The 26,069-nt window shown below is 41.2% G+C and overlaps 1 protein-coding gene across 1 annotated transcript; it reads left to right on the top strand.

Annotated features, from left to right (window-relative positions):
• Nucleotides 1-27: 27 nt before the first annotated feature.
• On the top strand, nt 28-18,425 carry LOC132149670 (phospholipase B-like 1). Its single transcript, XM_059559070.1, has 11 exons — nt 28-252; nt 1,232-1,454; nt 4,033-4,116; nt 4,963-5,101; nt 6,889-7,029; nt 7,107-7,251; nt 16,391-16,591; nt 16,713-16,853; nt 16,954-17,139; nt 17,854-17,960; nt 18,035-18,425. The coding sequence occupies exons 1-11, from the start codon at nt 192-194 to the stop codon at nt 18,200-18,202; spliced, it is 1,596 nt and encodes a 531-aa protein (XP_059415053.1). The 5' UTR covers nt 28-191; the 3' UTR covers nt 18,203-18,425.
• The last annotated feature ends 7,644 nt before the right edge of the window (nt 18,426-26,069 follow it).

The raw sequence follows: 26,069 nt of genomic DNA, 5'->3' as shown, positions 1-26,069 counted from the left end.
TGGCATCTGTCGGTGTTCAGTGGGTGTCAGGTGTCTTATAAACGTAGTTTTACGTTATCTCCTCTGTATTCGTGAGGATCGCGTTGGCAGTAAGTCGTGTTGTTTTGTCAAAAGGAAGTTCTTTGCTGACTGGTTTCCCAGTTCATTTACAGTTTCTGTGCTGAATGTGACTGGACATCGAAACTTACACGATGAACAACAGCATTTGTGTTTTAATTATCGCTTGTTTTGCTGCAACAGCGAGAAGCGGCAGTAAGTAGCTCGCGTTTTTAACCTTGACTTTAATAAAGCTCGTGTTTATAAACCTTGAAGTGAAAGTTGTATGTGTTCCTTTTAATAGTTGTCTGGGTCATTTTGGTACCTTAGACCAGGGAATTTCAATCCTCTGACAATAAAGTTAAAGATTTTGACTTTGGCTGTGTGTTCAGGGCAAAACTAAGTCTGATCTCTTTAAAACACTTCCCTCTTTTTTTCTTCTCATAAGAGTACAAGTGAAGTGTGTTTAAGAGGAATGGACTTGTCGCTGCAGGTTTGTTTGAGCAGACTGGAGAATCACATGATCCTATGAAACACAATCTGAAACTGATATGAGACTCCAGTTACTTTATGGTTACTTAAAGAGATCAAGTTATAAGGTAGTATAATAATATTATAAAAGGAATTGTAAAAAATAAAATTAAGAGTTTGGGAACATATTGCTTTAAGATTTATATTTACATTTAAGCATTTAGCAGAAGTTTTATCCAAAGCAACTTGCATTACGTGGAAAATTTGAGAAAAACTTCAGTGTGCAAATGTTTGCACCTTAACAGTAATGTTTATTTGTTAATGTATCTACATTAGTTAACATTATCTAACAATGAAAAATACTTCTAAAGCATCTAGAAAATCATAGTTAATTTCTGCATTCACTAATATATTATTTAATTTTTTATTTTTTGTTTCTGTTACTTAGTAACAGAGTAGTAAACTTAGTGCGTTTTATTGTTTTATAGCTTTTATTTAAAATTCACTTATTGAATGTAGATTCATTTTAATAGCTTACAAAGTGTCCGCAAATAAAATAATAAATGTTGAGTATTAATTTCTCTTCTCACATCCTCAAAAGTTCCTCTTGTGTTTAAAAATGGCATAAAGTATTTTTAAAGAAGTAACAGACACCCAAATGAGTCACAAGAATCACAACCTTATTCTGTTTAATGTCATGTGTTTTGATGTGTTTTTAATCCAGAGCTGCTGAAGGCCACGGTGTACTGGGATTCAACCCAAAAGACCGTTCTACTGAAGGAAGGTGTCCTGGACCCGCAGGGGGATGCGTACGGTTACTATAATGACACGCTGTCTTCGACGGGATGGGGCGTGCTGGAGATCCGCGCCGGATACGGACAGACAGCAGAGCCGGACGCCATCACCATGTTCACGGCGGGATATCTGGAGGGTTTCCTCACTGCGCCGTGAGTGTCTGTAACACCAGACCATCTTCATCTTCTCAGACCTTCACGCCTTGAACAACCTGTTTCATTCAGAATTGGCAACTTAACTCCCTCTGCTGCCCACCTCGAATCTGGTGTACCCCAGGGATCTATCCTAGCACCTCTGCTCTTCTCTCTCTACATGCTTCTCCTAGGTTCAACTCTGAGAAGGCAGTGTGTTTCTTTCCACTTTTATGCTGTGGATATACCAGATCTATCTGCCTATTAAAAGAAACGATCCCTCAGCTATTCAATCCATATTTGCATGTCTTGATGGGGTAAAACATTAGTTGGCTAGTCAAGACTGAGGTTATTGTCTTTGGCCCATCTCACAATTTCAAATTTAACTACAGTCTTTGTATCAAAGTGTGTCAGGAACCTTGGTGTTCTTTTGGATAACTGGTTTACTCTCGATAAACATGTTTCAGGGCTCCAGACTGCGATCAAATAGTCACATTTTGCGACCCCTTTTTCTGCCGGTGCAAGTAACTTTTGTGCTAGCTAGCGTGACCGCTGCATTGTTCAATTCGCCATCTTTGTCACAAATGAAATTCATTAAATGGCAAACGAAACAAAAGCTAAAAAATCCCGCTGCTCGTTTGAGCTGTGTACTATTCTGTGTTATTGTTGAGCCCCACACGCAGATATAACTACGTATCCGTATCTTTCCTTTGTACTAGTGATGTACGCTTGGTGAACAAATGAAGTGTTAACCAATTTAACCAGTTCTTCTTAGTGAACATATACAACAATACAAAGAGCAATGTGTAACATTTTAACAGATTTTAGAGTTGTCCACTTTTATTTGTAAATAAAATATTTCACTAGATTATATAAAACTGCTCCCGGGGAGCAGTTGGGAGCTTATTGACATTCATTTATAGCTGCTTTTCCTTTATGTTTTGCAATTATAAAATAACAGTTATAAAAGCACTAGGCTAAAAATGGGGCAGCTATGGCCTAATGGTTAGAGAAAAAGTGACTTTTTGCCTCTTTGGGATGAACAATCAAGCGACGTTCACTTGCAGAACGCAAGCTTCTAGAGGGCACATAAGTCTGAAGTAACAAATTTAGGTAAATGGATGCAGAGCCAGTGGTAGTTTTGTAGGCAAACATCAACGCCTTGAATTTTATGCGAGCAGCTATTGTATGTAGTGCAAATTGATAAACAGAGGTGTGACGTGTATTCTTTTCAGACATTAAAAATTAATCTTGCTGCAGCATTAATCTTCAAAGTAAAATAACTGACTGTAGCATTGTTTTTACAAGTTTTAGCATTTTTCTGAAACATCTGCAAACATATTATGGTATTGTATGCTTTAGAAAAAAACATACATACAGCACATACAAGTCTATTTATTATCAAAGCATTTGTCAGTAATACAGATAAAATGGGGAAGTATATGAACGATTGCATTGCAAGCTGGTTAAGGTGTGACCTTAAATTTATTTTACAACAACAGTTTAAAAAGGTCTTGTGTTTTTTTTTTAAACTAGAACTAGATGTTGTGAAAGCCAGTCACTTCCTAATTTTATTCAGAAGTAATATTTCTGCTAAACCATTGTTTCCTGCTTCTATAAAGTGCACTTTATAATTTTTGTTACTTGTAGGAAAAAAACATTATTTCAGTTTTTCACGAACATTTAACACCACCTTTCTGACCTTTACTGTTTAAACTGACTGTTTCTGCTACAATCACACTAAGTATATGTAAAGAAGCTATATAATATTATATAAATGATATTAAAATGACACCCTTCTCAACAAGTTATTTTTGCATCAACACTTCATCAAATGCTTAGTATTTGGGTGAGAAATTCTGACAGTATATCTGTGAAATTCTCATAGTATATCAATATATTATTTAATGACATTTAGTTTGAAGCACTAAAATGACTGAAAAAAAACCTAAAACAGATTATTTTAATGATTTTTATCTATAGAACTATTTTTAGATGTTTAAGTTATTAGGAATTTGATTTATTTATACAATATTTCATACTTTTAATGAAAAATGATTTAATGAATGATTTTTATTTGTGTTTTATTCAAAGCTTATTTATCCCATTTCTGAACTAATCATCCACCTGTAATAAAAAGTGCATTAATTGTAATATTTAAAAGAAAAATACTAAAAGTGACAAAAACACAAAACTGAAATGGATTAAAACCATATTAAAATATTTTTTAAAATAACAACACCGCAAAATTACAACAAACTAAAGTTAAGATGAAAAGAGAACTGAAAGTATAAAATAATATAGTATTATGTATAATAGTGTAAAATAATGCAGAACTGTTCTCATCAAAATATTATTTGAAATATGAATATTGATTAACATTTATCAGACGCTTTTATCCAAAGCAACTTACAGTGCATTAAGGCTAACATATTTTACCTAACATGTGTTCCCGGGAATCGAACCCACAAACTTCTGCACTGCAAACACAATGCTCTACCACTGAGCATTGATGTGGTGTGCTTGTTTTAGCTGAATTGTTTGATATGAGTGAGAAAGTGAGTGATTAATGATAATGATTTTGTGTTGTGTGTTTCAGGCAGATTTTCGATCATTACGCCAACATGTACCCGCAGGTGATCCAGAATCCCAAAGTGCTGGCGCCCGTGAAGCGCTTCATGGGGTGAGTGAGGCTCTTGTGTGTGTGTGTGTGTGTCTGTGTGTCTGTGTGTGTGCGTCTGTGTCTGTGTCTGTGTGTGCGTCTGTCTGTGTGTGCGTCTGTCTGTGTGTGCGTGTGTCTGTGTGCGTGTGTCTGTGTGCGTGTGTCTGTGTGCGTGTGTCTGTGTGCGTGTGTCTGTGTGCGTGTGTCTGTGTGCGTGTGTCTGTGTGCGCGTGTGTCTGTGTGTGCGCGTGTGTCTGTGTGTGCGCGTGTGTCTGTGTGTGCGTGTGTCTGTGTGCGTGTGTCTGTGTGCGTGTGTCTGTCTCTGTGTGCGTGTGTCTGTGTGCGTGTGTCTGTGTGCGTGTGTGCGCGTGTGTGCGTGTGTCTGTGTGTCTGTCTGTCTGTCTGTGTGTCTGTGTGTCTGTCTGTGTGTGTGTGTGTCTGTGTGCGTGTGTCTGTGTGTCTGTGTGTGTGCGTGTGTGCGTGTGTCTGTGCGTGTGTCTGTGCGTGTGTCTGTGTGTGCGTGTGTGTGCGTGTGTGCGCGTGTGTGCGCGTGTGTCTGTGTGTGTGCGTGTGTGTGTCTGTGTGTGCGCGTGTGTGCGTGTGTCTGTGTGTGTGCGTGTGTGTGTCTGTGTGTGTGCGTGTGTGTGTCTGTGTGCGCGTGTGCGCGTGTGTGCGTGTGTCTGTGTGTGTGCGTGTGTCTGTGTGTGTGCGTGTGTCTGTGTGTGTGCGTGTGTCTGTGTGTGTGTGCGTGTCTGTGTGTGTGTGCGTGTCTGTGCGCGTGTGTGTCTGTGTGTGTCTGTGTCTGTGTGTGTCTGTGTGTTCATCTCCTCTGTACAGGACGTGTTTCTGATTGTGTGTGTTTTGTAGTAAGCAGGACGACTGGACTCGGGATCAAGTGAAGCGTAACACCAGCGATCCTCTGTGGATCCACACGGGTCTGATTCTGGCGCAGCTGGACGGACTGCAGGCTGGAGTGACCTACTGGGCCAAACAACACGGGAGGACGGTGAGACGAGGGAGAGCAGATCATCACCCGATGACCACAGGGCTGAGACACTAAACTGGGAAGACTGGTTAAAAAAAAAAAATATATATATATATAGTTTTTGTTTGTTTTATTAAAGCTCTATTTCTTGTATATTTCATATTTCTTACTTTAAAAACTACTCATATATATTAAGGCTCTATTTCTGAGTTTTCCTTTATTTTACCTAATTCTTACTATAAATATAAGTTAAACATTTAAAAAGTGTTTTATTTGTTTTTTCTTAAAGGCTCTATTTCCTTTATTTTACCTTACTTTAAAAAATTAATTTAACATATAAAAAGTTTTATTCATTTTATTAAGACTATTTCGTTCATTCTTCCTATTTATTTGTCAAAATGACTTAAACATCTAAAATTATTTTTTTATTTGTTTTGTTAAGGCTCTACTTGTTTTATTTTTATTTATTACTTTAAAAATTATTCAAACACCTAAAACATTTTAAGGCTCTATTTTCCTTTTATTTTCCCTGTTTCTTATTTGAAAAATGACTTGAACATATTTTGAAGTGAAAAAAAACGTTTTATTATTTTTATTAAAGGGGTCATGGACTGCATTTTTTAAATTATTTTATAATTGTAATGCTCTCTGAGGTTCAATTATAATGGGCTATTTTCTCTTCTGTTTTTTATAAGCGAGCGCATTCAAGACTCGCAAGTAAACAATAACGGTTTGGCTTATTAATACAACAGATGGAGGCTGCTGTAACATAATCTGAACACAACATAGGTCATTTGGGCTAAAATCGTGTAAATACTCCATATATATCAAGCGGTCTGGAGCAGACAATGCAATACTGGTAAAAGCATGTTTCCTCACACTTCTGTGTTGCCAGTTTACTGTTGGGTCAGACTCGGCGTTGCATCATCGTTTAATTTCAATCTCTGAAAAGCTGGATCATTCTGTCTTGTTTAAAAATGAATCTGCAGCAAAGTAAAGCAAACAAACAAACAAACAGTGTTTCACTGACGCAGCATGAAAGCATTTATGCCGCTTCTGACGTGAAAGAGAAACTGATTCACAACATGTCTCAACAGTGCTTGCATCTGATCTAGATAATGTTAGGATCTCACGGAAGGAAATTCAAAGCCTGTTTTTCACAACTTACACTACACAGTGTCTTGTAATCTTGTCATTTCATCTTTCTCAGTCTTTCTCATTTGATTTCTCAGATCATGACCCCTTTAAGACTCTGTTTCATGTATCTGTCCTATCTTACTTTAAAAATTACTTGAACATCTAAAAATACTATTTAAGGTTTTTCCTTCATCTTATTTCTTTCTTCATGATTTGTTATGTGTTTATTCAGGCTCTATTGCCTTTTGTGTCTATTGTTACTATAAAAATTTGTTAAATATTTTATTAAGGATAATAAAAAAATTTTGGTTTCATTTTTCCTATCTCTTTAAAAAATAATGCAAACAAAGGTTCTGTTTTCTTTACTTTCTCTATTTCTTACTTTAAAAATGGACTTAGTCTTACAAAATGTTTTTAGATTTTATATTCTTCATTTGAGTTATTTCTTACTTTTTAAATGAAGTAAATGTCTACAAAGAGTTTTATTTGTGTTTTAGTATTGCTCTATTTCCTGTATTTTCATGTGTTACAGATAAATTTGAGGATTATTTAACTTAAGTTGGTTGGTACTAGGGGTAATCAGATTGTATCTCATCTGTTAATCACATGTTTGCATCTGTTTGAGCTGAAGCTGGTTTTGATCAGATATTAACTCGTGTTTCTCTCCATAGCCTCTGTCCCAGTTTGCCATTCAGTTCCTGAATGTACTTGGTGATCTGCTGGATCTGATCCCAGCACTGTTTCCCAGCGGGACGCCCGGCTTTAACCGGTATAAAGCTCCTCCGATGGGACACTGCTCTGCGCTTATAAAGGTACCAAACAACATAATGATAAATGATGTCAGGAGACAGCGAATGTGATCGTTTCTGACATCTGCCATGTGTTTCAGATGTTGCCCGGCTATGAGAACCTGTTGTTGGCTCACTCCACCTGGTACACGTACGCCGCCACCATGCGCATCTACAAACACTGGGACTTCAGACTGAGAGAGCCGCATACGGCCACCGGAAGACTCTCCTTCAGCAGCTACCCTGGTACACACACACACTCACTGAATCACTCACTCACACACTCACTCACTAAAACACACATTCACTCACTCAAACACACATTCACTCACTCGCTTGCTCGCTCGCTCACTCACTGACTTACTCACTTGCTCACTCACTCACACTCACTCACTGACTCACTCACACACACACTCTCTCACTCACTCATACACTCACTCGCTCGATCACTCACTCACTCATTCACTCACACACACACACACACACACACACACTCGCTCACTCACTGACTTACTCACTTGCTCACTCACACACTCTCTCACTCACTCATACACTCACTCGCTCAATCGCTCACTCACTCACTCACTCATACACTCATTCATTCACTCTCATACACTCACTCACTGACTTACTCACTTGCTCACACACTCACTCTCTCACACACTCTCTCACTCACTCATTCAAACACACACTCACTCGCTCACTCACTGACTTGCTCGCTCACTCATACACTCACTCGCTCGCTCGCTCGGTCACTCACTGACTTACTCACTTGCTCACACACCCTCTCACTCACTCATACACTCACTGACTCGCTCACTCACTGACTCGCTCACTCACTGACTCGCTCACTCACTGACTCGCTCATTCACTGACTCACTCATTTGCTCACTCACTCATTTGTTCGCTCACTCACTCGCTCACTCACTGACTGACTTGCTCGCTTGCTCATTCATACACTCACTCACTCGCTCACTCACTGACTTGCTCGCTCACTCTCATACACTCACTCACTCACTCGCTTGGTCACTCACCGACTTACTCACTTGCTCACTCACTCACTCTCTCACACACTCTCTCACTCATTCACTCACGCACTCACTCACTGACTCACTCACTCGCTCACTCTCATACACTCACTCACTGACTTACTCACTTGCTCACTCACTCACTCTCTGACTTACTCACTTGCTCACTCACTCACTCTCTCACTCACTCACTCAAACACACACTCACTCGCTCACTCACTGACTTGCTCGCTCACTCTCACACACTCTCTCACTCACTCATACACTCGCTCGATCGCTCACTCACTCACTCATACACTCACTCACTCGCTCACTCACTCACTCACTGACTCGCTCATTCACTGACTCACTCATTTGCTCACTCACTCATTTGTTCGCTCACTCACTCACTCGCTCGGTCACTCACTGATTTACTCACTTGCTCACACACTCACTCACTCATACACTCACTCGCTCGATCGCTCACTCACTTACACTCACTCACTAGCTTACTCAATGACTTGCTTGCTCACTCTCATACACTCACTCGCTGACTTACTCACTCACTCACTCACTCACTCACACACTCATTCACTCGCTCACTCACTCGCTGACTTACTCACTCACTCACTCACTCAAACACACATTCACTCACTCGCTTGCTCGCTCGCTCACTCACTTACTCACTTGCTCACTCACTCACACTCACTCACTGACTCACTCACACACACACTCTCTCACTCACTCATACACTCACTCGCTCGATCACTCACTCACTCATTCACTCACACACACACACACACACACACACACACACTCGCTCACTCACTGACTTACTCACTTGCTCACTCACACACTCTCTCACTCACTCATACACTCACTCGCTCAATCGCTCACTCACTCACTCACTCATACACTCACTCATTCACTCTCATACACTCACTCACTGACTTACTCACTTGCTCACACACTCACTCTCTCACACACTCTCTCACTCACTCATTCAAACACACACTCACTCGCTCACTCACTGACTTGCTCGCTCACTCATACACTCACTCACTCGCTCGCTCGGTCACTCACTGACTTACTCACTTGCTCACACACCCTCTCACTCACTCATACACTCACTGACTCGCTCACTCACTGACTCGCTCACTCACTGACTCGCTCATTCACTGACTCACTCATTTGCTCACTCACTCATTTGTTCGCTCGCTCACTCACTCGCTCACTCACTGACTGACTTGCTCGCTTGCTCATTCATACACTCACTCACTCGCTCGCTCACTCACTGACTTGCTCGCTCACTCTCATACACTCACTCACTCGCTTGGTCACTCACCGACTTACTCACTTGCTCACTCTCATACACTCACTCGCTTGGTCACTCACCGACTTACTCACTTGCTCACTCACTCACTCTCTCACACACTCTCTCACTCATTCACTCACTCACTCGCTCACTCTCATACACTCACTCACTGACTTACTCACTTGCTCACTCACTCACTCTCTCACACACTCTCTCACTCACTCACTCAAACACACACTCACTCGCTCACTCACTGACTTGCTCGCTCACTCTCACACACTCTCTCACTCACTCATACACTCGCTCGATCGCTCACTCACTCACTCACTCATTCACTCGCTCACTCACTCACTCACTGACTCGCTCATTCACTGACTCACTCATTTGCTCACTCACTCATTTGTTCGCTCACTCACTCACTCGCTCGGTCACTCACTGATTTACTCACTTGCTCACACACTCACTCACTCATACACTCACTCGCTCGATCGCTCACTCACTTACACTCACTCACTAGCTTACTCAATGACTTGCTTGCTCACTCTCATACACTCACTCGCTGACTTACTCACACACTCATTCACTCGCTCACTCACTCACTGACTCACTCACTCACTCTCTCACACACTCTCTCACTCACTCACTCACTCATACACTCACTCACTCACTCACTCATACACTCACTCACTGACTCGCTCACTCGCTCACTCATACACTCACTCACTGACTTACTCACTTGCTCACTCACTCACTCACTCTCTCACACACTCACTCACTCACTCAAACACACACTCGCTCACTCACTGACTTGCTCGCTCACTCATACACTCACTCACTCGCTCGGTCACTCACTGACTTACTCACTTGCTCACACACTTTCTCACTAACTCATACGCTCACTCATACACTCACTCATTCACTCACTCGCTCACTCACTCACTCACTGACTCGCTCATTCACTGACTCACTCATTTGCTCACTCACTCATTTGTTCGCTCACTCACTCACTCGCTCACTCACTGACTGACTTGCTCACTCACACACTCTCTCACTCACTCATACACTCACTCACTTGATCGCTCGCTCACTCACTCACACACTCACACACACACTCACTCACTCGCTCACTCATACACTCACTCGCTCACTCACACACTCACACACTCTCTCACACACTCTCTCACACACTCTCTCACACACTCTCTCACTCACTCACACACTCACACACACACTCACTCACTCACACACACACACACACTCACTCACTAGCTTACTCAATGACTTGCTCGCTCACTCACTGACTTACTCACTTGCTCACTCACACACTCTCTCACTCATACACTCACTCGCTCACTCACTCACTGTCTCACTCACTCGCTCACTCTCATACACTCACTCACTGACTTACTCACTTGCTCACTCACTCACTATCACACACTCTCTCACTCATTCAAACACACACTCACTCGCTCACTCACTGACTTGCTCGCTCACTCATACACTCACTCACTCGCTCACTCACTCACTCACTGACTCGCTCATTCACTGACTCACTCATTTGCTCACTCACTCATTTGTTCGCTCACTCACTCACTCGCTCGGTCACTCACTGATTTACTCACTTGCTCACACACTCACTCACTCATACACTCACTCGCTCGATCGCTCACTCACTTACACTCACTCACTAGCTTACTCAATGACTTGCTTGCTCACTCTCATACACTCACTCGCTGACTTACTCACACACTCATTCACTCGCTCACTCACTCACTGACTCACTCACTCACTCTCTCACACACTCTCTCACTCACTCACTCACTCACTCATACACTCACTCACTCACTCACTCATACACTCACTCACTGACTCGCTCACTCGCTCACTCATACACTCACTCACTGACTTACTCACTTGCTCACTCACTCACTCACTCTCTCACACACTCACTCACTCACTCAAACACACACTCGCTCACTCACTGACTTGCTCGCTCACTCATACACTCACTCACTCGCTCGGTCACTCACTGACTTACTCACTTGCTCACACACTTTCTCACTAACTCATACGCTCACTCATACACTCACTCATTCACTCACTCGCTCACTCACTCATTCACTGACTCGCTCATTCACTGACTCACTCATTTGCTCACTCACTCATTTGTTCGCTCACTCACTCACTCGCTCACTCACTGACTGACTTGCTCACTCACACACTCTCTCACTCACTCATACACTCACTCACTTGATCGCTCGCTCACTCACTCACACACTCACACACACACTCACTCACTCGCTCACTCATACACTCACTCGCTCACTCACACACTCACACACTCTCTCACACACTCTCTCACACACTCACACACTCACACACACACTCACTCACTCACACACACACACACTCACTCACTAGCTTACTCAATGACTTGCTCGCTCGCTCGCTCACTCACTGACTTACTCACTTGCTCACTCACACACTCTCTCACTCATACACTCACTCGCTCACTCACTCACTGTCTCACTCACTCGCTCACTCTCATACACTCACTCACTGACTTACTCACTTGCTCACTCACTCACTATCACACACTCTCTCACTCATTCAAACACACACTCACTCGCTCACTCACTGACTTGCTCGCTCACTCATACACTCACTCACTCGCTCGCTCGGTCACTCACTGACTTACTCACTTGCTCACACACCCTCTCACTCACTCATACACTCACTCATTCACTCGCTCACTCACTCACTCACTGACTCGCTCATTCACTGACTCACTCATTTGCTCACTCACTCATTTGTTCGCTCACTCACTCGCTCACTCACTGACTGGCTCGCTCGCTCGCTCATTCATACGCTCGCTCGCTCGCTCACTCTCTGACTTGCTCGCTCACTCTCATACACTCACTCACTCGCTTGGTCACTCACCGACTTACTCACTTGCTCACTCACTCGCTCACTCTCATACACTCACTCACTGACTTACTCACTTGCTCACTCACTCACTCTCTCACACACTCTCTCACTCATTCACTCACTCACTCACTGACTCACTCACTCGCTCACTCGCTCACTCTCATACACTCACTCACTGACTTACTCACTTGCTCACTCACTCACTCTCTCACACACTCACTCACTCACTCACTCAAACACACACTCACTCGCTCACTCACTGACTTGCTCGCTCACTCTCACACACTCTCTCACTCACTCATACACTCGCTCGATCGCTCACTCACTCATTCACTCGCTCACTCACTCACTCGCTCGGTCACTCACTGACTTAATCACTTGCTCACACACTCACTCACTCATACACTCACTCGCTCGAATACTCACTCACTTACACTCACTCACTAGCTTACTCAATGACTTGCTCGCTCACTCTCATACACTCACTCGCTCGCTTGCTCGGTCACTCACTCACTGACTTACTCATTCACTCGCTCACTCACTGACTCACTCACTCTCTCACACACTCTCTCACTCACTCACTCACTGACTCACTCACTCGCTCACTCTCATACACTCACTCACTTGCTCACTCACTTGCTCTCTCACACACTCTCTCACACACTCACTCACTCACTCAAACACACACTCACTCGCTCACTCACTGACTTGCTCGCTCACTCATACACTCACTCACTCGCTCGGTCACTCACTGACTTACTCACTTGCTCACTCACTCACTCTCACACACTCTCTCACTCACTCACTCAAACACACACTCACTCGCTCACTCACTCACTGACTCGCTCATTCGCTGACTCACTCATTTGCTCACTCACTCATTTGTTCGCTCACTCACTCGCTCTGTCACTCACTGACTTAATCACTTGCTCACACACTCACTCACTCACTCATACACTCACTCGCTCGAATACTCACTCACTTACACTCACTCACTAGCTTACTCAATGACTTGCTCGCTCACTCTCATACACTCACTCGCTCGCTTACTCACTGACTTACTCACTCACTCATTCACTCGCTCACTCACTCGCTCACTCACTGACTCACTCACTCTCTCACACACTCTCTCACTCATTCACTCACTCACTCACTGGCTCACTCACTCGCTCACTCTCATACACTCACTCACTGACTTACTCACTTGCTCACTCACTCACTCTCTCACACACTCACTCACTCAAACACACACTCACTCGCTCACTCACTGACTTGCTCGCTCACTCATACACTCACTCACTCGCTCGGTCACTCACTGACTTACTCACTTGCTCACACACTCTCTCACTCACTCATACACTCACTCATTCACTCGCTCACTCACTCACTCACTCACTGACTCGCTCATTCACTGACTCGCTCATTTGCTCACTCACTCGCTCACTCACTGACTGACTTGCTCGCTCACCCATACACTCGCTCGCTCGCTCACTCACTGACTTACTCACTTGCTTACTCACACACTCTCTCACTCACTCATTCACTCACTCACTCGATCGCTCACTCTCTCACACACTCTCTCACTCATTCACTCACTCACTCACTGGCTCACTCACTCGCTCACTCTCATACACTCACTCACTGACTTACTCACTTGCTCACTCACTCACTCTCTCACACACTCACTCACTCAAACACACACTCACTCGCTCACTCACTGACTTGCTCGCTCACTCATACACTCACTCACTCGCTCGGTCACTCACTGACTTACTCACTTGCTCACACACTCTCTCACTCACTCATACACTCACTCATTCACTCGCTCACTCACTCACTCACTCACTCACTGACTCGCTCATTCACTGACTCGCTCATTTGCTCACTCACTCGCTCACTCACTGACTGACTTGCTCGCTCACCCATACACTCGCTCGCTCGCTCACTCACTGACTTACTCACTTGCTCACTCACACACTCTCTCACTCACTCATTCACTCACTCACTCGATCGCTCACTCACTCACACACTCGCTCACTCACACACTCTCTCACTCACACACTCGCTCACTCACTCGCTCTCTCACACACTCTCTCACTCACTCACTCATACACTCACTCACTCGATCGCTCACTCACTCACTCACTCACTCACTCACTCACTCACTCACTCGCTCACTCACTCGCTCATTCACTTGCTCACTCACTCATTTACTCACTCACAATCTTATAATTGTCTCTCTGTTTAATTTTATATTCTTAAAATAGACTGTTGCGTCCGAATAAGATTTTTGAACAAACATAAAACATGACTTATTATTCTGATCACCTCAAGATGCATGCTGGGAAATGTGTCTGAGGGCGATCCGTCTTGCTCTGATGTCATGCTGATGTGTGCCAAAAATATCTTGCAAAAGCGAGTCGTTATTTTACATAACTTATTTCCACATAATAACTGATATTTTAGGGTTAGTTCACCCAAAAATGAAAATTAGGCCATAAATTACTCCACCTCAAGGCATCCTAGGTGTATATTACTTCCTTCTTTCAGACGAATCCAGTCGGAGTTCTTTGATCTTTCAAGCCGTTTCTTGGCACTCAGCGGGTGTGGCAGTGCATCAGTCCAAAAGAAGTTAAATAACAAGCTCCCATCCTTTATAAAAAGTGTCTCACACGGCTCCTGGTGTTGGACAAAGTCCTCCTGTAGTAAATCGATGCATTTTTGAAAGAAAAATAACCACATTTAAAATGTAATAATCACTTGAATGTAGCTTGCGTGCACTGTTGTAAACGGAAGCAGTTCTGGGGGAATGATGTATGAGGTCAGCTTTGCTCATGCTCCGCTCAGAAGTGACACACGCAGAAACGCAGCAGAGATAAAAACAAAACACCGGTCACTAATTAGTAGTACAAAATGAGGATTTGTAAAGAAAAATGTCAGAGGATTTTGATATAAACCAAGAGGCGACTGGTTTTCCTTTGCTAAAGTAAGGAAACTTTGCTTCCTTTGATCATGTTAACAAAGTTTGGTATTCACGAGACTCATCGGCACATGATTCAAGTGATTTATTATGTTTTGAATATGAATATTTCTCTTACAAAACCGCATCGATTCTCTACAGGAGGCTTAAGTTCACCCCCCAGAGCCATGTGAGACACTTTTTTTTAGACCATTTTTAATAAAACTCTGATGTAACTCACACTCTCTTCTGGAAGAAAAAATTCATATACACCTAGCATGCCTTGAAGGTGAGTAATTTATGGCCTAATTTTCATTTTTGGGTGAACTAACCCTTTAAGTTATTTCAGGCAAAGCTAGCTGCATCTCAGATGAGCCTATTAGCTGTTGAAGCTTGAAGCAGTGCAAATCTTTTGTATGACATCAAAGTACGAGGCTGATATATTAAGCGAGAGTGCATATATATATATATGTGTGTGTGTATAAAGGTCCGCTGCTGGCTGTAGGCTAATCCATTCTCTCCCGGCGGTAATGGTAAGGACCAACTGTGAGCGTAAAACACAACAAATTGAGTCAGAATAATGAATGATTTTATGTTTATTCAAAAGTCTTATTCAGACACAAGAACCTAAACTTGTAAGAACCGAAAATTAATCCGATACAATTATCCGTTTGTGAGGTATTCCAAAAAGCTAAATAATAATAATTTTGCCGGTGCAAATTTTACAACCTTAACATGGACCATTCACTTTTTTGCTCACTCATTCAGTCACTAACTCATCTATTCATCTGTTCACTCAGTCTTTCATGTATTCAGTCACCCACTCGTTCATTCATTTCCTTACTTGCTCACTCAGTCCCTCAATTATTCTTTCCCTCATTAATTTGCTCACTCACTCATTTACTCTCATTCATTCTCACTCACTCGTTCATTTGCTCACTCATGCATTCAATCTTTCACTCACTCACTCATTCATTCACTTATTCATTCATTCATTCTCTATCTCTTCTTCACTCTTTCATTCATTTCACTCTTTATTTAATTATTACTTATAATGTACTGTTTTTAAAGAAGTGGACAGTAGGGTTGCCACAATATATATATTTCTGCTACACAATTATCGTGGCCACAAAGATTCATGTAGTTTCTTCAGTATGACTGAGATTGTGTGTCCAGGGTGTCTGGAGTCTCTGGATGATTTCTATCTGCTGGGCAGCGGTTTACTGATGACTCAGACCACTAACAACGTCTTCAACACCTCTCTGTACTCCTACGTCACTCCTGCCAGCCTGTTCTCCTGGCAGAGGGTTCGACTGGCACACGCACTGGCAAACACTGGAGAGCAGTGGGGCAAAACCTTCTCCAGATACAACTCTGGTCAGAAACACTTTGACTCGTTTGACGTCTCTAATGAAGCTGTGGATCTGCTGATGTTTATTGTGTGTTTGCTCTTCTGTCGTGAGGGTGTCTCTGATCCTGTGCTGAATCTGTCCGTCAGGGACCTATAATAACCAGTACATGGTTGTGGACATGAGTAAAGTGAATCTGGGCAGCAGTCTGGAGGACGGAGCGCTGACTGTGGTGGAGCAGATCCCAGGACTGGTGGAGTACTCAGACCAGACGCAGACGCTGCGCAGAGGTCCGACTGCAGCACACTTCACTCTCAGCTCTTTCTGACTTCTGTGTGAACCTGGATGTGTTGTGCATCTGCTGCTGTAGAGAATGTGTTAATTCTGCAGGTTACTGGCCGTCGTACAACGTGCCGTTCCACCGCAAGGTCTACGATCTGAGCGGATACGAGCAGATGTGGAAGGAGCACGGCGAGGATTTCTCCTACGACCTTTGCCCTCGAGCCAAGATCTTCCGGCGCGACCAGTCGTCCGTCATCGACCTGAGCTCCCTCAAACACATGCTGAGATACAACGGTGAATAACACGCACTTATTAACTCCTGATGCTGTCACTGATGGAGGATCTCACTTTTGATCGTTTTTATACATTATTTATGTATTATTATTATTTTTATATATTATGAATTAGTTTTTATGTTTGTATTTTCATTTTTCCAATCTTTATTCATCTTTTTTCATATTTTTATTTCAGTTTGAGTTAGTTTAACTTGAAGTACTAAAATAAATGAAAAGGATGCTAGCTTAATGTCAAGTTTTGGGGATTACTTTTTTTTTTATGGCTATACAGTTTTTGTTAATTTTTGCTTATACAGAGTAATTTCAGTTTTTGTTACTTTAAGAAATGAGATCATTTGCTGAAATAAAAATAAGTTATTTTAATATTTTTATTTCAGTTAACGTTTATTTTATTTCATGTAACTAGAACCATTTCTCATAGTTTTAGGTTTCATTAATGATAATAAACCTGGGCGTATATACAAATATAATAACATTTGATTACAATTAACCTGATTAGTTTTACTTCTAGCACTTTATTGTTCATTTATGACAGTCACAGTGAAATACTAAAATTAAAACATAAAAGCTTATTTCAGTTTTCAGTGAAGATTCCATAGAAATAAATAAAAACAATGAAACATAAAAAAACAAATAAGCTTATATACTTATTTCTAGTATTTTATTGTTTACTTATGATGGTTAATATATATATATACTTGTCTGTCCTCAGGTTATAAGAGCGACCCGTACTCGAAGGGCGACCCGTGTAACTCCATCTGCTGTCGAAACGACCTGCAGGGGCATGGAGCCAGTCCTGACGGATGTTACGACACCAAGGTCAGCTGACCGCCGCTCATTAACCAATCAGAGAGAGTCTCGTGCCCTGCTGACGCTGTGCTGTCCTCGCTCAGGTCACAGATCTGCACATGGCTCAGAAGTTAGTGGCAGAAGCGGTGAGCGGCCCGACCACAGACGGAGGACTTCCTCTCTTCTCCTGGGAGTCGTTCAACAGCACGTCCCATCAGGGCCTTCCTCCCAAATACAACTTCAGCTTCATCCTGATGCAGCCGCAGCTCTGAGGATCACAGCATTTCACTTTGGCCTGCTTTTGACCTAGCACTTAAAATCACTCTGAAGCCTTCAATCTGTCCTTGTAGCTTTTACTTTGAGCCATAAAATCCAAATCAAAAAGTCTCTTTCATTGATGGATTGAGTGAATCTTAATGCTTTAGTGCTCGTTTCCACCATACAAGAAAAACCAACCACCATGCCTTGGTAAATCATGAATAAATGACATGAAAACTTGAAATTATGATATACGCAAGTCAAAATTATAAGGTAAAATGTCAAAATCATGACGTACTAGGTCAAAATTAATATACTAAGTCAGACACACGATATATGTATGAGGTAAAAGGTGAAATTATGACACATGAATTTGAAATTGACACATAATTACTTGGTAAAATTAGAAATTACGGGACACTTAGTTGAAACTGACAATCTAAGTCATAACAACGAGGTAAAATGTCAAAATTATGAATAAAAACATAAGTCATTATTATAAAGTAAAATTGTTGAAATGATGATGTACAAGGTTGAAATTGACATACTAAAGTATAATTATTGGGTAAAATGTTGAAATTATGAAACACTAAGTTGAAATTGAGATACTAGGTCAAAATGTAGATACTAAAACATCAAGATTACTGCAGACTCAGTCAAATGTGAGGTAAAAAGTCTAAAGTACAACATACTAAATCATAATTGTGAGGTACAAAGGCTAAATTATGATATACAAGGTCAAAATTGACATACTGAGTCAAATTATGAGGAAAAATGATGAGGTAAAAAGTTGAAATTATGAAATACTATGTCGAAATTGACAAATATGACTCAATGTGACTCAAATATGACTTTGATTTTTAACTGAATAAATATGACTTGAGGCATTGTATTTATACGACACTTCATCTCATAAATGTTACATGGTATGATGCATTTTGACTTTGATGCATAATATAATATGAATAATGTTACCATTTTGAATTGTCATAATTATGATTTACTGAAGCATGACTTTTTTTTTGTCTGAAATAACCACAAAACAGATGAACATCTTAAAAGTGAGGACGTCAGTATCATTGTCAGTTTTTAGATGCAGTCCGAGATCCTAATGAACATGATCATATTGGTTTCTAATGTGAGTGTAAACTGGAGTGTCTCGTTGAATGTCTTGAAAGTTTCAGATCTCTTCTCTCAGGGAAGCTGACTCCGAACTCTCTCTAATCTTCAGCTCTGATTTCTGTGAGCATCGCTGTCACAATCAGTGTTTGTAATCAATGCCACGTCTGATCTTCTCTTTGATTTGACCAATGAATGAATAAACATAAGGTAAGCCTCATTTCTCAGTCTTGAGTGTTTTTGTTGGATACAGATTCACTAATTCAGTCAGTTATTCTGCACATGTGCAATAATTATTATTATTACAGTCATTATTGACCAAAGGAAGATATTTGAGGTACTTGGTCATTCACAAATAGCAATTTCTACCTGATGAAATATTTTGGAACTCAACATAAATTGAAAAATGTATGTTCATTAGAGATTTTAGGTTCCCACTTTATATTAAGTGGCCTTTTCTCAGTGCTGTAAGTGGCCTAAAAGAGATGCCGGTACTCTATTATAGCCAATTTTTTTTTTTTTTTTCTGGTTTTTTTTTTTTTTTTTTTGATGACTCCCCTCATCCCCTGAGGTAACAACAACTATATTGAAGGGCTTTTATATACAGCAGTCAACAGGCGACCTTAATAATAAATCCTTTTATTAGTTTGTGGATTTGCTTGAGCTAGAAAGAACTACTGAACATAAATAAAATCTTTTTAGCACACTGTTCTAGCCATTACTGTAAACTGTCTAAAGCTGTTACTGTACAAAGCATAGTAAACTATATCTATAAAAACATAATTGCACTACTGTTATTCTGTATATACTGTAATACATTGTTTAACAATACTTTTACACACTCATCCAACTGTTTTTATTATCACTGTTCTCACAATGCTGCTGTTCATAATGCATATATAATCCTTCATTGCTCTGTTCATAATGTACATACAATCTCTACATTTGCATTCCTATTTATATTCTGTACATACTCTGCTCAATACTGTATATAGTAATTCCACTATACATTCTGTATATCATAGCTTCACTTAAGCTGCACTTTTATGTATATAAAACACTATATTCTTGCACTTCTGGTTAGATGCCATTGTAAGGTGCCAACTGTATTTCATTAGCTCTGTACTTGTACTCTGCATAATGACAATAAAGTTGAATCTAATCTAATCTAAATGTGCAAAAGGATTTAGAAAAAATACCCTTAGAAAGAGCTACTGCATTACTGCATTCAAACTTCCAAACTGACTCAAATGATTCATGCTCTCTATGAACTCCCGAACTGATTCAAATAATTTGCGATCCCCAAACTGACTCAAATGATTCACGTTCCGAACTCCCAAACTGACTCAAATGATTCACGCTCCGAACTCCCAAACTGACTCAAATGATTCGCGAACCCGCTACGAACCAGGGGGGCAGGGTTTCATATTTTTTTGAATATGCCATTGGCTAGCGGACCCCCACCTGCTGATAGCATTCCATTGCCATTCATTTTGGCGTCACTTTGACAGCGAATAACTTTACATCTGAGGCGTTTAAAGACTGCATTTGTCCATTAATTATTTCTGAAGAAACCGGAAATGTATAAAAGGCTCCATTACCTTGTATCTCACATTATGGTCCCGTAGAAGCAGTTTTTGTAAAAAAAAAAATAGGCTAACGATTGCGTCATAACCAGCGACTCTCTTTCGCACAGTAGAGAAATTACATTTACATTTACATTTACATTTAGCTGACGCTTTTATCAAAAGCGACTTACAATTGCTATATATGTCAGAGGCCGCACGCCTCTGGAGCAACTAGGGGTTAAGTGTCTTGCTCAGGGACACATTGGTGTCTCACAGTGGATTCGAACCCAGGTCTCTCACACCAAAGACGTGTGTCTTATCCACTGCGCCAACACCACCCGTTGGCGCAACAAATTACCGTATGGACAGGAGGAGAAGCTCGCAGGCAATCTTTTACTGTCTATGAGGCTATCAGGGGGACGTGGAGGCAAAGTCAAGGGAGATAATTAATCAGAATACTTACCAAAATGTGCTCCTGTTCACGCTCACCTTCTCTAACAGATTCGGTGGGTGACTGAGATTTCTCTTGGCACAGCGATTAGAAGACTTACAGGTTGCTCACGTCACGTCACATCTACGTCATCAAGCTCAGTTTGAGTCTGCGCAGTACGCCCGACCCCCAGGAAGTACGTGCTTGTAATTGACTTGATTTGTCTCCGTTGAATACAATGGGGTCGCTGTGTCCATTTCTTTTACTGTCTATGCTACGAACTCCCGAACTGATTCAAATGATTCGTGTTCCCCAAACTGACTCAAATGATTCGCGAATCCGCTTTGAACTCCCGAAATGACTCAAATGATTCGCGAACCCGCTACGAACTCCCGAACTGATTCAAATGATTCGTGATCACCAAACTGACTCAAATGAATCGCGAACCTGCTTTGAACTCCCGAACTGACTCAAATGATTTGCAAACCCGCTACGAACTCCCGAACTGATTCAAATGTTTCGCGATCCTCAAACTGAATCAAATGATTCGCGAACCCGCTCCGAACTCCCGAACTGACTCAAATGATTCGCGATCCCGCTCCGAACTTCCAAACTGACTCAAATGATTCGCGAACCCGCTCCGAACTCCCGAACTGATTCAAAGGATTTGCGATCCCCAAACTGATTCAAATGATTCGCGAAGCCGCTCTGAACTCCCGAACTGATTTAAATGATTTGCGATCCCCAAACTGATTCAAATGATCCGCGAAGCCGTTCCGAACTCCCGAACTGATTCAAATGATTTGCGATCCCCAAACTGACTCAAATGATTTGCGAACCCGCTACGCTTTCTCGAACTGACTCAAATGATTTGCGATCCCCAAACTGACTCAAATGATTTGCGATCCCCAAACTGACTCAAATGATTTGCGAACCCGCTACGCTTTCTCGAACTGACTCAAATAGTTCGCGAACCCGCTAGGATTTCTCGAACTAACTCAAATGATTTGCGATCCCCAAACTGACTCAAATGATTTGCGATCCCCAAACTGACTCAAATGATTCGCGAACCCGCTACGATTTCTCGAACTGACTCAAATGATTCGCGATCCCCAAACTGACTCAAATGATTCGCGAAGCCGCTACGATTTCTCGAACTAACTCAAATGATTCGCGAACCCGCTACGATTTCCCGAACTGACTCAAATGATTCACGAACCCGCTACGATTTCTCGAACTGACTCAAATGATTCGCGATCCCGCTCCGAACTCCCAAACTGGTTCATATGATTCACGCTCAATACTCCGAACTAGGAAGAACTAGGAAGCTTGCATTGTGAAGGGCGCTCTGAAAAGCGGCAGCGCAGGCAAAGGATTAAAACCTCTATTAAAACAGATGTCCAAATGAACGTACCGGTACGCTAAAAGCACATACTGGGCGCACGGAGAGGTGGTGGTACGCTCAAGAGCTATATTTGGAAGTGGCGGTACTGAGTACCGGTGCGTACCGGCCCACTTAAAGCACTGCCTTTACTACTATGTACTGGCATAAAAAATGTTCAATGTACTGATTGTGATTGTGTTTATATTGTATTGCAAAACACTTCTGCTGCTATTGAGATGGGAAACAGGTAAAGTTAGGGACAGGTTTGGTGGTATGAGTAGGTTTAAAGTATTTTTTTAAATATAAGTACAATGTAAAAACATGTACGTCCACAATAAGTGCATCGTAGCAAATTATTAATTTAAATGCAAGTACATTGTAGTTAAGCCCACTTAAAATAAAGTGGGACTGATTTGGTTTTCCTGACTTCCATGAGTTTTTAAAGAGGATTTTTATATTTATTAAGATTTTCCAGGTCTTAAAATCACACTTCTAATATCCCCTCAGAGACATCCGGTTTAGCAGGTTTAGTCTAATTAAAAAGTAAACCCTGTCTTATTTTTTTTATCACTTTAAGTCGCGGGCTGTTGATTGAGAACGGCTGTATTATTATTATTAGATCAAATCCATCTGCGTTATTTCTCCATCTGTTGACGTTGTTTCCTCTTTCTCTCTGTTTCTATCTTCATTTATTTTATTCCGCTCTAATTTCTGTCCCTCTCTCTTTGGACCTTCACTTTTCTTGAACTGAAACTAGTGTCATCTTTATTCTTCTTAGCTGTGATGGAGAGGAAATCATCTCTCTGTTTAAAACTAGATTAAACGCATCTCTTTCGCCAAGCATTCAAATAATGCATCTCATAATTTTGGACTGCAGTAATAATTGATCAAATGTGCATTCTTATTCTTTAGCTTGGGTTAAACTAATTAATTTTACTTTGTTGAAACAGCAGCTATGCTAATGATGTCTCTATTTGTTTCTCTGTTTTGCCACAGGATTTACAGAACTACCAAATCTAGCTACAAGTGTGATTGCATCATATAATAATTGCTGTTAATAGTGTTCATCGTCTGTTTGATTACGTCTTCAATTGATTTTTCCGTACATTTCTGTCATATGCACATAAACTGACACACACCACTGATAAGCCACTACTAAATATTGTAGAAACGTGATTTTCTGTAAAGCTGCTTTGCAGTGATTTGTATCGTAAAAAGCAATATTGAACTGAATTGAATCATCTGCTCCTGGTCTCCTATGAATGACTGAAACCTGATATCAGCGAGTAGAATATATTTTGTCTTGTGTATGCAAGTGCACAGCAGTTTCATTTTTGCACTTAAGCATACTCTACATTAAATCATACACTTTCAGTTTTGGTTTTTAAACATTGAGAGGAAAAGGAAAGAATGTGCATTTTTGTGATGAGTAAACTGAAAAAGTCTGATTATGGCATTCATTTGTGTTTTAAATCAAGGCTTATTTAAAGACAGTTTTATACACTGAAGGACTTCAGAATATAATCAGTTATTCATCTTCATGTTGTTCCAAATGCGTAGAACACAGAAATTTAAACCCCAGCATATTTCGTTACGAATGAAAAATATATGATTTCTGATTGAACTATCCCTTTACCCACTACAGCACACAATACATAGTGAAAAATATCATGATTTGCAATCTTAAGTCATGTAATTATATGTGTGCATGTTTTCATTGTGTCAAAATTTTGACTTTTTGTCATTTTTTTCTGGCAATCGTGAGATTTGACATCTATTTCAACTTTCTCATAATTGACATTGTATGTCAATTGCACCTTTTTTATCTCATAATTACAACTTTTTCCTCACAATTACAGATAATCTCATACAATAATTACGATTTACCAATGCATGATTTCTTTCAACAGTCTGATCATCTGACAGACTGAAATATTTTGGCTTTGAAATGCTAATGCGGTGTTTTAGATGAAGACAGTCAATATTGTGTCTGTTTGTTGGTGGATGATATTTAGTGTGATTCTCATGTAAGAACTTGAATAGAACTGATTTTCTATTCACTAAAAAATTACCAAAACAGCAGCTTATAATGAAGGAAAGATGAGATGAGTGAGAAAGATTGTGCAGATACAGACACTGGATCTGATGAATGGCTTTCAGACATTTAAACATGAACAGATGTGTTTTTTAGAACCACTGATTCTGGTTTATGTGATCTGTTTTATGAAGTAGTGCAGATAACAGTGTGTGGTTAAGTTTCCTTCAGCTCGGCTGCTTCACTCTTTGTCTCTCTAGAGATTGGATCAGTGATTCATGATATCACAGAGGAGGAAGTGAGACAGAGTTGTGTTTCTCTCACTTCCCATGATCTCTCCATCTCTGCCCTTATTCTCATCAGTGATGGAGAGGAGAGCGTGTGCTCCTGGTTCTCAGTGGGATTCTCTGCTCAAGCGGTGCATCTCACACAAATCCCTGGGACTGAGTGCATCAGGTGAGTGTGGCTTGAGCAGATCTCTGGATCAGCGCGAGGTGCTGTGTTTTATGCAGAGTTGGGTGCTGTTGTTGTTCTAGCGGTTCCTCCTTCGGTGATGAGCACCAGAGGTCCGGGTGAGTCCTGGTCCAGCATCAGCCCAAGCGTGTGGATCTGTGTGGGGCTGGTTGTGAGCGGCTCGGCTCTGGTTCTGCTGCTTTGGTTCATCATCTACAGATGGCACAGCGGGACCTCGCAGCTCACAGGTGAGATCGCCTTTCCTGTGATTACTGCACAAGATAACAATAACTCCAGCCAATCAGGATCCATGTGACTTTAAAGAGCTCGTTCACTTCTGAAGCTGCAATTATGAGTTTGACGTTTTAAATGCATGTAGTCTGAATGAATATGAATAACAGAGGTTCATTCTTCTGTATTTCTTGGGGAAATCTTACTAAAGTCTAAACACAGGCTAGAAGATGTTATGTCAATATATAAATAGCTTGCTGGCAACTTCAATAATTCAGCTGTGTAACATACAGTTATGTATATATGTAAATATACAGTTGTAACTAAAAGAGAAATCAATGTAGGTGTTGTGGGGAAACTAAAATCTTAGTAACAGTCGATGGATAGCGCTAATAAACATACTGTTATTGTGTGCTACTGTGCATGCTAATATAGTGAACAGATTTTAAATGTAGTTAGTGAACACATTTTGTAGGACAGGAATGAACACGAACGATCGAGCATTATAATTCTGACATGGCGTTCTTAAACCTGCCGTTGACGCTAGATGCTAGCACACCGGTCAAAGATGTTCGTCTAGCACGTTTATCTAGAAAGAAAATAAAAACAATTGAAACGCAGTGGGGTGGAATGCAAAATGCTTTCTGTGTGAACGGCTATA

The sequence above is a fragment of the Carassius carassius genome, chromosome 9 (assembly GCF_963082965.1).
Source record: "Carassius carassius chromosome 9, fCarCar2.1, whole genome shotgun sequence".
Classification (NCBI taxonomy): Eukaryota; Metazoa; Chordata; class Actinopteri; order Cypriniformes; family Cyprinidae; genus Carassius; species Carassius carassius.
Note: the sequence above shows the minus strand (reverse complement) of the source record. Positions and strands in the feature narration are given on the sequence as shown.

What these genes read in the sequence shown, in the direction of transcription:
- LOC132149670 (XM_059559070.1), top strand. Translation starts at nt 192, where the DNA reads ATGAACAACAGCATTTGTGTTTTAATTATCGCTTGTTTTGCTGCAACA. An exon ending in GAGGGTTTCCTCACTGCGCC is followed by an intron (nt 1,455 to 4,032) that starts GTGAGTGTCTGT and finishes TGTGTGTTTCAG; the next exon opens with GCAGATTTTCGATCATTACG. An exon ending in ACGGATGTTACGACACCAAG is followed by an intron (nt 17,961 to 18,034) that starts GTCAGCTGACCG and finishes GTCCTCGCTCAG; the next exon opens with GTCACAGATCTGCACATGGC.